The following is a 12,214-nucleotide window of genomic DNA, read 5'->3' on the forward strand; positions in this document are numbered from 1 at the left end:
TTCTGCAGAGATTCAATTAGAGAGTCAACTCTATTAGAGCCAGCCTCCTTTCTCTCTCTCTAATTCAAGAATGGACTGGAAGAAGATGGGTCTAGGGTCTAATAGCAGAGAGGAGGGATTCCTCTCCTGAAATTAAAAAACAATAGCTTTGCTTGATGACCTGGAGAATGGCCCTTTTGTATATAAGGGTCTTTCTGCGAAGGACTAATCCTTCTATTATGGGATTAACAGAACATTATGATGCTATTTCTAGAGCAGAGAAGCAGTAATAGGAAATTAATAGTATGCTACTTCTATTCCTTGTTGTCCATCTAAAATGAAGGTGAACAGCAAGATAGAGTGCTCAATATTATGGAGAACAAAGAAAGTGTGGTTAGCATGTCAATTAGAGAGCCCAAGAGCCTGTTTTCAGGAGAGCTCAACTCCCATTTGGGAACCAGAATAAAAGGCTAGATTTTCAAGAGAGCTGAGCACACTGGGAACTGATCTCAAAAACCTGGCCAAAAGTATCACAATGGGAGCAGCTGACTGCATATCAACAGGAACACTACATATTGGTTTAGAACAGGGTTTGAATACATACCCAGTTCAAACCACAGGGGAAGTTTAGAGGCTGAATGTAGTTACCAGAGTGGGAATGTGGGCAGGACATTGGAATTAAATACAATTTTGAGAAGAGAGGGGGACACAAAAACCAAAGTTCTATAGGCAATTCAGAAAGCTGGAGGCTATATTACCCAGAGTGTTAGAACACAGAGGAAATAACGTTGGCATATTTAGATGGAAGGGCTCAGCGATGATTGACACCACAGCAAGTGTTATGATAGACCTGTAACATGCATCTCGCCATGATTGTCAGCTTTGTGCACTACCTTCTTTGTCTGTTTCTGCATAAAATAGAGACTAAGAAAAAGCTTAAACAACTGAAGTCTAACTTTTTACAGGGCACATGAAAATATGAGCCACAATTCTCCACGTCTGCCAGTTGAAGGGGGAGAGAGAGAGGAAGAGATCAATGGCCAAGGCATATTTGGACCAATGTTCAGCTGCAAAAGACATGGCAGGAGTGCACAGTTAGAACTAAAGGGTTAGGTGGGTTTACAGGTTTGTAAACGTTTGCCCAGCCAGGTGGACGCAGGAAATCCAAAGAACTGACTAAGACTGTGATTATGCACTCAACATCCAAGTCATTAAAACAATTTAAACTGTTAAGAAAATCTCCTGGTTTTATTATTGTATAATGTAGCATTGAGACATCTGAACAAATCAGTATCTGGGCTGTCCAGGCTGCTGTTCTTTCCTTTCATTTCTTTGGGTTACTAGAGCAACTTGTCAGTACATAAAGACACAACCTTTTGCATTACGGATTCTTTCCAAGGCATGCTGGTACAACACACATTTCTCTTGTCAAATGCAGCTAAGTCTAACTTCCAAACATCATGCACAAGAAACTCATCTAGTGACACAACGTAAACTTGGCAGAAGGGCAGGTCATGGATCTTGCTCGCTCACTCACTCGCTGCGGTGTTGCAGGTTTGTGTATGATATTTGGAATGTTCCGTGAGTGTGAATATATCAGTAAAGAGAGGAGAAAGAGAAAGCACAGGTGCCTTGAGGACACCAGCTCAGCTGAAGTTGTGCAATGCTAGCCTGAACATGTCATTGGTGCAAACCCAGGCATCATTGATGTTCTTTAATAGAAATATCTGGTGGAATCCCATGATAGGATCTTCATCAGCCTATGGAGAGAGAGAGAAGAAAAAATGGATTTTAAAAAGCTCTTCACAACACCAAGTATATTCAAACACACATAGAAACAAGATTCAGCAGCTGATGCCAACTGTAGTGTCATGCTCTACAATGTACTCTACACCTCAACAATACCATTCAGCTGTAAGATAGCCAGGGATTCTCTTTTTAGATGTTCAACCCAGATTTTCAATTCAGTGATGTAGGATTTCTACAATGCAGCTTACCTAAAGCCAGAGTTTCTCTACGGCCACTGGAGACCTAGCATAGATTTATTATTGTTACAGCAGCACTTGCCTCCGACAGATAAAGATGCAACTGAACTCACAGGAACTGGTGGTTTCAGGAATTCTATTTATTCTGGTCCCAAAAGAACAGCTCAGCAACAAACTGAAATAGTCATTTGGCTAAGGGTAAAAAAAAATCACAGGAAAGTCAATAAAGTAGTGGATTATGTAAAATAAGCCACAGCCTGGTAATAAATTAGTTTGTGATGTAACTGCTGCTCTGGGGTCTGGCCAGAGAAGGGAGTTTCCTTGGAGTCAGCATCAGTAACATGTCCTAAGCATGTAGCACCATGATGGTTTAGGGAGAGGTTTCAGAGGGTGGACTATGGGGAGCTGACTGGTTACGTGATACTAACTCTTCTTGTTTCCAGCTGCTAGTCTACATTAAGAAAAGCTAAATACAGGAAGTACCTTTGTAATTTTACTTTTCCATGTAAGCAATAACTGCAGTTGCCATGAGATGTCCTGGGATAGTGAATGAGATGTTAAGTATCCATGAGGATCTCTATAAGATGTAGTTTACACTAAAATGTTTGAGGAAACCCTGATTTGGGATATTTAATGCCAGGTTATAAATAATTAATAACTGGAACTGGTAGTTTGGAAGGTGCTATGCTGAGCCTACACACACAATGCTCTGTCCACCACAACCTCAAGGTCTTTGGCTAAGTCTTGCAGTCAAGTACACCTGTCTTCAGCAGGACTGATCCTGACCAGTTGGAGGGATCACTTCATGGTGACCCGAGACCCACCCCAGGGCCAAGTGAGGAACCAAGCTAGACTTTCCTAATCCAAGCTCGTACCACGTGCTTTACTAACTATATATTAGTATGAGAGATCTCTGGAACAGAAACATGCAAGCACTCTTCAGAAAGTGACTTAATACAGTTTTATCCAGAAAGGCCAAATGCTTCCCTTAGAATCAATTGCCATTTCACAGGAGATGGAATGTTCTGTGGCCTCGTAAGAGTGATTGTCATCCCTTCCCCAAAGATTTTGAGATATATTTTGGAGGGGCAACAAACAAAAGTTGACATTACTGCTCCATTCTTCAGATTATAGGAGTTTGCATCTTCCCCAACCAATAGCTGGGGATAAAGAGCATCAGATTAAATTGCTTTGGTACGTCTGCACTCCAATATTAAATCAAGTATTTTCTATTCTTTTCTTTTTGAGCATCAATAAGCAAGTAATTCTACAGGGAACTCCACTGGGAATAGCATTGTAGTAGGTCTGCAAATTCTGAATAGACTTCTGGCATCAGCACAGTGTGAACATAAAAACTGCCAAACCAGGTTAGACCAATGGTCCAGCTAGTTTCATTATTCTGCCTCTGCCAATGGCCAGCACCACATATTTCAGAGGAAAGTGCTAGACACATATAATAATGGAATAATCTGCCCATATGGGAAGCTTCTCACCTCATTTAGAGATTGCTTTATGCCCTGAAACATGAGGGGCTTATATCACTCCTTGATTTAACCTATCAAATATAACTATGGATTTTCTCATTATTCATACAAATATCTAAGTCTTTTATGAATCCTAAACCCTTGCTAGTGCTTGATATTTTGAGACAAGGACTTCCACAGATTTGTTGCGTTCAGTCGGTAGAAGAGTATTTCTTTAACAGTTTAAAATACATGGCTTCCAATGCATTTTGACCCTTCCCGAAATCTTTGGCAGAGAACCTCACAAGGGGCTATGAATGAAACCAGTGGTTACACAGTAAGAGGTAAATTCCATCACTGATTAGAGCTTGTTTATTGGCTTAATTTGGGCTGGGTTTCCATTTTCTGATGGATTCTGTTTAGCTGGGATCACCTCTTACTACAGTCATCAACAGCCATTTAAGCTCTTTTGCTTGCCTTCCTGCTTCCCTTGCTTAGTCTGTTGTGCATTTATTAATGGTTGCATGCCTCCTGCATGCTAAGCTCTGGATTTTAACGGCAAGGTTTGACTAGTTTCTCTTTTTGTGATTCCCCTTTCAAAAAGGAGTGTCACCATGCTGGATCCTCCTTGAGGATGTTGAGCCTAGTTACATTGTAGGCACTATTCAATGGCTCAACTAGAGGTCTGATTAACTCCTATGTGTTGCATGTCAAGAATAACCTCTCTCACTGCATGCTTCAGAAATATTTCAAGAAATTTAAATTGCTTCTTTAATCCTTTACTGACCAGACATTTCACCATAGGAATGGCCATATGGATCAGACCAATGGTCCATCTAGCCCAGTATCTTGTCTTCCAACAGTGGTGAATGCCATGTTTCAAAGTGAATTAACAGAACAGGAAAATCATCAAGTGATCAATCCTGTCATCCAGTCCCAGCATCTGGCAGTTGAGGTTGTATCCCCGACCATCTTGGCTTACAGCCATTGATGAACCTATCCTCCATTCTTTTTTGAACCCAGTCTTAGTTTTGGCCTTCACAACATCCCCAGATTCATTGTGCATTGTGTGAAGAAGTACTTCATTTTGTATGTTTTAAACCTGCTGCTTCTTAATTTAATTGGGTAATCCTGGTTCACGTGTTATGTGAAGGGGTAAATACTTCCTTATTCACTTTCTCCACACCATTCATGATTTTAGTAATCTCTTTCCCAAGATGAATAGTCCCACTCTTAAATCTCTCCTCATATAGAAGCTGCTCCATACCCTTAATCATTTTTATTGCCCTCCTCTATACCTTTTCCATTTCTAATACATCTTTTTTGAGATAGGGTGACCAGAACTACATGCAGTATTCCAGGGGTGGGTGTACCATGGATTTATATAGTGGCATTATGATATTTTCTGTCTTATCTATCCTTTTCCTAACGGTTTCTGACATTTTGTTAGTTATATAAACTGGTCAAAATCCATTTTTACTGATTTATTTGATTTTTGTTGCCACCACATTGTACACAGTATTTTTTCCTGACCCAGAGGCCAGTAGTACACAACTCTACTAGCATTTTTGTATGACTTGGCATTTTCATCTCTGCAGACTTGACCGAATAGGCCTCTCCACTCAAACTCTGTCTCATGGTCTAGGGACTCTCTTTAGGTACAGTTCTACTCCCACCACCTCTGCATGTGTCCCAGGGAGATTCTAGGTACAGTTCTACTCCCACCAGCACTGCAGACTAATCTGCCCTTCCTTTTCAGCTGGTTACTAGGTATCACAGAATCCCACTGATGTTTGGAAACCAACCACGTTTCAGTAATGCCATTCATGTCATGATCCTCTTCTACTACCAGGCATTCCAATTCATCCCTTCTGCTTTTTATATTCATACAGAGGCCTCTCTCTCTTTGGTTTTGGTCACCATGCCTATTTGATAGCTTAGCTCTGGCACCCAATTACTGTTCTGAAATGTACCTCTGATCTCATCTCCTCATGGTGAAGAGTTAATGTCACAGGTTCTTTCAGATTTTCATTATGTCTTATCTGGCAAGTTTCAAACAATGCTCTAAGCATTCACCATGCATCACAAACATACAAGTTTCCCAAGTGATGCAAGCTGCATATTCCCTTTTTCAAACACAACTGTTAAACACGCTATTGGACACTTCACATACATAATTAGTTATTCTAAATTCTGCAGCAATCACTTCCAAAACAACACCCCATAAAGGAGCATTTGGAGAACCATATATTTGCCATATTGCTTGAAAATGCACAAGCACCAGCCATGCTACTCAGACACTACAAGATCAATCAAGGTGTAAGAGCAAGCACAGAGCATGCCTTACTCGGGAAGGAAGGTGAAGACTACCAGAGATGGAGAGAGGGCAGAGGTTAAACGTTGTGGAGGGCTAGCCTGAAGACTTCATTGGTGCACACCCAAGCACCTTGAAAACTTTTCAACAAAAAGGTTTGGTGGAAGCCTAGAACTTGGTCATCGTCTGCCTGAGCAGGAGAAGAAACACATTACTAGACAGAAACAAGTTCCAAGAACTTAGGATGCCATAGTCATTGCTGGATTTGGCTAAAGCAGGTAGAATCTATGGGCCTCAAACACTGTCTCTTCTTCCTGGCTGAACAAACAAGTGCTCAACAGCGGTAGAGGCATTCATGGCACAGAGAAGCAGCAAGAAATGCTAGGAACAAAATTAGGATAAATGGAAGAATTTTGTTTATCTTTCAGATTCTAATTCCAGATGTGTAAAGTAATGACAAAATACTAGCCCAGCTACAGAATCTGCTTGCTCACCCTGACCATAGTGATTATAAAAAGAAAGGATATTACTATCAATACCCCCAAAGATTAATTTTGAGAGGTTATTTTAACATCTGTTTAAGAAGTTGTTTTGCCTATAAAAGTGTGACTGTTGTACTGTTTCTGCTCAGATTCAGTAAGAATCCTACGACACAGTCCTCACACCAGCACGCTATCCCTTGAGAATGGGAAGTAAAAAGCATTCTTATTGAATGATTTGCTGGTCCATCCTCCTCCCAGAACACTGACACATATTCAACCAGAGATCTAAGGATGTGAGACTAGGTCCATTAAAGGACCCAGCCATAGAAGCACACAGACAGAAAGCGGAACATCTTACAACTTTTTGCTAAAGCACACAGAGGAGAATGTATTAAACAAGATGGAGGTTTTGAGGCTGAAGGATGGGATTTTGAAGAGTGCCTAAGGGAAGTAGGAGCACAAGTCCCATTGATGTGACTTGGGAGCGGTGTTCCTAGGTCCTCCGGACACACCTGAAAAGCCCACACAAAACACACAGCAAATGTGTCTGCTCTTTTGGTCAGCATGTAGCAAACATCTTTCATATTGCCCTTCCCAACATTTCAAATGCTTTGTGCTGCACTCACACTACTTCACTGCAGTCTGTGTTTTGGAATGCTTGCTAGCAAATGCCTACACAAAGCAATGAGAGTTTAAAATCCAACAATGGCTTTGGAAATTTTTGCATTAGTCTTCATGATGTTTTTAAATATTTGGCATCGTGGTTCTGTGGAATGGTTTAGTAGACTAGGAGCCAGGAGAATTGGGTTATTTTCCTGGCTCTGCCGCTGATCCTTTCTGTGACCTTAGCAAAGTCACTTCCCTTATGTGCTTCAGCTTCGCCATCTGTAAAGCGGAGCACATGATACTTTTTCCTCTCTGTAGAATGCTTTGAGATCTATGGATCAGTACTGTATAGGAGCGAAATGTTATTCAGAAGTTAAAGAGTACATCTAAGTAACTGTATACTTGCAGCCCACTGGCTTTTTTACGGCTGTTTTAGTAAGATCTGAGTATCAATAACTCCACTATTAAATGCAGACTGATTCCAGTTGATTGTGTCTATTCTTCAGACTAATACCAGGATAATATAGTGCAACAGTTTCAAATGTGTACATATTCACACTTCTAAAAAGTCTTCTGTCCACATATGACAGCAAAGCTCATGGATAGGCAGGACAATGGCAATGGCTAGTTTATACATCTCCTTTACTAAGAAGAGTGTTTGCTAAGCTTCAGTGTAACAAGCACTGATGAGGATTTTCCTTCACGCTAAGCAGAGGCAAGTGGATTCGACAGTGAGAGACAGCACATACAAGGCAAAAGCAAACGTCAGCAGCCACTGTATCCGTTCAGACTGTGGGTCCAATTGTAACATTTGGGTGCTTTAGTGGCAGCACGAGCCCCATGCACCTTTAAACACAGGAGCCCACGTATGAAGGCTAAGCTGTTTGCCTCCTACTTCTGTACCCGACACAACATGAACAGAAATGAAGGAGAGGCGCAGATCCTTTGCTACAAACTACATTAAGGGTTTAACGCACTACACCGGCAAGGAAAAAAGATAATCCAATGCCAGACCACATGGTGACAGATAGCTGGCAAATGATCTGTATACGTCAATACTTACATACAACTTGGCAAGTCAAGGCATTCACAGAAGGATAAAAAGTTAAAGGTAAGTAGGCTTTATAGCATCAAACAGTGGTGTATGTGATAAATCCCTAGATCACATTGTCCATGGTGAACTCCATCCTACAGCAGAACCCAGAAACCTAACAGTTTACAGAGCCTATTCCTTAAAGAGATTAAGGGCAAGACCCCACAGTCACAGGATTTACCACCAAATACACCCCTTGCTGCAGAATTGTGATCCACTTTAAAAAATCCCTACCCTTTATGGTCATGAAGATAACCTTGAAAACAAGACTGCTGTAACTATTGCGGATTCATCTGCCTGAGACAGCAGAGAACCTGAAAGTGCCTCAGATCTGAACAGCCCCCAGTCCCCTCAAGTAGGGCCCCATGCTAAGACTCAGATTGCCAAATTTAGTATTTCCCCCCAAAAAAATGGAGACATGAAATTCAGTATTTTTGCCATGGAATAGTTATTTGCTTAAACCAGGTGCCTGACATCTTGCTCTGCAGTTTTCCTCACCGGGGTTAAGTTCATTGTATTACACTGCATGTTCACAGCACTGTTCCATGGAACCAAGCCGCAGAGGGTAGTGGACCAGAGCTAGAGTCCAGCTTGCAGCTAGGGAGAAGAAGTATAGGCTGGGCAGCTGGGCTGCCTGGAGAACAGTGCAGCAACCAAGGCCTGGGAAGCCAGAGAGATGAGCTGCTGAAGTCAGCTGCATGCTCACCTCCCACCCCTATTCTTAGTCACACATGGGAAGGAAGCGGGTCTGAACTGGACTGCCTGGGCAATTACAGAAGCAAAGACCTAGGCTATCTGGAGACGGTAGTGAAAAATGCATCCTTGAAAATAATCAATACCTTTTACATCAATGAGAATTTTCATCAATGAGCCACAGCCTGAGGGGGATGGGAGGGTAGCAGGCATGGTAGGAATGGGATGGTCAGGAGGACATAGAGGGAAAGGCAAAGGGTAATTTGTCAGGGTACAATGTAGTTGTTGCTGCTATTGATTGGTCCCCCGATTATAAGAGCTGTAGTTTTAGGTTTCAATAATGTCCAGAAGCAGGAAGTGTGAGGCTCAGAGCTGCTCTTCCCCACTACCCAACTGGAGCAGGTGGGACAGATCAGCTCCTTTGGGGGCTCAAAGGGATTTAATAACTTTCAGATACTCAGATCTAGCCTGACTCTTTAGTCCATTCCAGATTATGCTGAAGGCATGATGACAAAAACACACTGCTGGATAGGTCTGTTGTGGTACCATGCACTCTCACAGGACCCAACATGCTTCTGGCACCTCTCATGGAGCGCTACTGCAATTTTAAGATTTCCCAGTAAAGGGCAAGTCCTGGCTTTGGCTAATTTCTCAGGCTATTTCTACACTGCCACTTTTGTCAATATAATGTTACTCATTGGTGTGGGGAAAAAAACCCAACCCTCTGAGTGACATAAGTTACACTGACAGAAGCACAGGTGTGGACAGCGCTATGTTAGCAGCATAGCTAACAATTCTCCTGTTGACAGCTACTGCTGGTCGTTAGGGGTGGTTTAATTATATTGACAGGAGAGCTCTCTCCCATCAGCATAGAGCAGCAGCACGAGCCATCTTGTGCTGCTGTAAGCTCTCTAATGTAGACATGGCCTCATACTAAAGAACTTTGTGGGCTCAAGGACAAGGCAGCTCTTATTCTAAACAAGTAACCCAACAAGTCCCTCCAATCTAGGTCTTCAGGTTCTTGAAAGCACAACCCTTCCCACAGAGAGGTGGAGGATCAAAATGAGTTTGATTTAGATCAACAGCACAGCAGAGGTGACAATGTACACATTGTGTATTCAGGGCAAAGTGAAGCCATATGGGTAAAAATCATCTGGAGTACCTTCAAGTGGAAAGACCTCTTCAATGTTAAATGGCATGAGCTCACTCAGATGATATTACCATTCCTGAATCAGTTTTGCCAAGAAAGGGGCAGAATGGGATTGCAATAATTCAGATGCAATGCCCTGGGGATTTGACTCACATGCTGCATCAGTCAGCCTACTCTTCCCATACTGTGTGGCTGATTAATCTTAACCCAGTAGTTTGCACAGAAATGGAATAGCAAGGCTCCATTAAAAGGACTGTCAGCTAGTATGAAAGACTACTGGACTGTATTTGCATCTCCATGAATTGGCTGTACCAGAGGGCAGATGGAGACATCACAGCCTGCACTTGCTAATTTGTAAGAACAAGTTAAACAAATTTACTCCTTCCTGAAGCATTACGAACCATGCTGCCATTAAACAGAAACTGAATCAGTTAAGACCTTTACTGCAGCCATGAGCTCAGTGTGAAGGAGAACTGCTGTACATTTAAAGGCCATATCAAATAAGTTATGCTTCACATGACATGTACAGACATACCATTGCTGAAGTGCAGAGATTTTACCAAGGGTTATTAATCTAGAATGACAAGCAGTTTCTCTTGGAAATGTTCTATACCAGAAGCATGACAGCCCAATGCAGGCATTATCAGGTGCCTCCAAGGTATATAAGCTGCTTTACAAACATCAGATGATTAAGGATCCTGAAAAAAGCAGTAGGACATTAGCACTTATTTCCCTGTAATGGAAAGGAGAGTTTACCTTAAGCTGCCCCACAACCATACTGAGTATACAACTGTCAGGTGTGGGCTGGTGGTCTTGTGCTGTGATGCTGTGCTGTATTTTTTGAAAAGGAAGGCTCTACAACGAGAAGGAAAAGAACAGGGTAAGCAGATAGCAAGTGTTCCCCTCCTTAGAATTTACTTACAATACACATTACACGGGGGAAATCAGTTAAGTGCAGTGGCATAAGAAGCTGAACTATTTTGGAAACAGCCACAAATTTACATTCTCAGTGCCATAGAGAGAGATGCAAATGGTCAGCAATTGGTTACTTGTAATTTTTTGAAGACTTTTTACTAAGGAACAAAGTTAATTTTGCAGATAAATTCTCCATAACCCCCATCTCAAAGTGGAAGTCAGATTTAGCACCTACCCTTTTAATGAAAAACACCATCCCTCTGGAGTGACAACCTGGACTTGTTCTCCCAGCCCTGGGAAATGCTGCAAGAAATCCTCGCCAGAGAGGCCCTTATAATCACGTTATTGTAAGTCCTCAACTCATAAACCAGTTAATTCCCATTCTCTTCTCACTTTCTTTCTTTTCTGTATTCCACTTTCTATCATCTTCACTCCTTTTATCTTTCCTCCTCAGTCATTTCAGACAGACTGATGTGATGGCAACTGAATGCTGCCCAGCTACATTCAGCTGGGTTGACCACAATCAGCTACCCCTTTTTTAAAGGTGTTGAACCGTGTCTCCACCAGCTGCTACGTAGTGCTTAAAAAGCACTTACTTTTTTTCTTAATCTAACTAGACAGTGCCTTATATTCAGCTTATAAATAGGGTGAAGCTCTATTCAATATGAGCTTTCATGTCTTTATGAACTGTATTTGAAACAAAAGCTCTGCTAATATCACTGAAGCAGGTGGCATGCAATTTGAGATCCAATACTTGTAGCCTTACCAGTAAAGACCACAAACTTTTGCTTTTCCATCAACATAGTGGCTGCTAAGCAGGGGGCTCAGAAATGTGAAGTTCAGTCAAATGTACCTGGAGGGACAGCTTCTCAGTTTCTACATGGGAGGAAATGCTTCCCCTCTACTTTGGAAACTGGTATTTTCTTCGAATATAGTCTGGTTCAGTAAGTACATCACATTTGAATAGTTGATGAGCACTGGATTTGAGAGAAAAGTCGGGCATGACAATTATACTGTTGGTCTGCAGAAGGGAATGGTCTACCTACAGCTAATACAGCCTGTGAGTGAAGTTCAGCATCATATGCAGAACATCTTTGGGGGCACAACAAAAAAGCAGCATTTAGTAGCAGGTCAACAAATGCCTATCTTGGAGGCAGTGAATTTGTGCACCCAATGTGTGGCACAGACTCCAGAGAGCAGATGTTTGCCATATTGGTGATAATGTGGCTGCCTGACACCAAGTGCTGTAGTTAAGGTTAGACCAGGACGTTCATTCCAACCCCCTTGCACATCTTCCTATGAGCCTCACTTTCTGAAACATTTCCCTTTGAGCTGAATCTCTGCAATTTTAGCAGAGCCCTGCTTGTTTTGCAATGTCCCCGGGGCCCCACCTGGCCCAACAGACCCAGTGGCTGCTAAGAAAATTTGCAGGAGGTGGACTGAAGGGATTTCACTGTAAAATGTCATCTGAGTTTATTTTGGTTGCTGCTCCCCTTATATGTGCTGTTGTCTTTTTAGCCCAAGTGGCCAAATG

At 42.0% G+C, this 12,214-nt stretch overlaps 1 protein-coding gene across 1 annotated transcript in view; it reads right to left on the bottom strand.

Moving 5' to 3' along the window:
* Positions 1–1,199: 1,199 nt before the first annotated feature.
* The window catches only part of NUTF2 (nuclear transport factor 2), a 40,293-nt gene continuing 29,278 nt past the window's right edge, over positions 1,200–12,214 (bottom strand). The window contains exons 4-5 of the mRNA XM_067553029.1: positions 10,522–10,620; positions 1,200–1,739 (exon numbers count right to left, since the gene is read on the bottom strand). Of these exons, the coding sequence (XP_067409130.1) occupies positions 1,626–1,739; positions 10,522–10,620 (213 nt within the window). The 3' untranslated portion in view covers positions 1,200–1,625. The remainder of the gene's footprint in view (positions 1,740–10,521; positions 10,621–12,214) is intronic.

This window comes from Emydura macquarii, unplaced genomic scaffold (genome assembly GCF_026122565.2).
Source record: "Emydura macquarii macquarii isolate MOO-44397 ecotype Brisbane River unplaced genomic scaffold, CSIRO-AGI_Emac_v2 contig_295, whole genome shotgun sequence".
NCBI lineage: Eukaryota > Metazoa > Chordata > Testudines > Chelidae > Emydura > Emydura macquarii.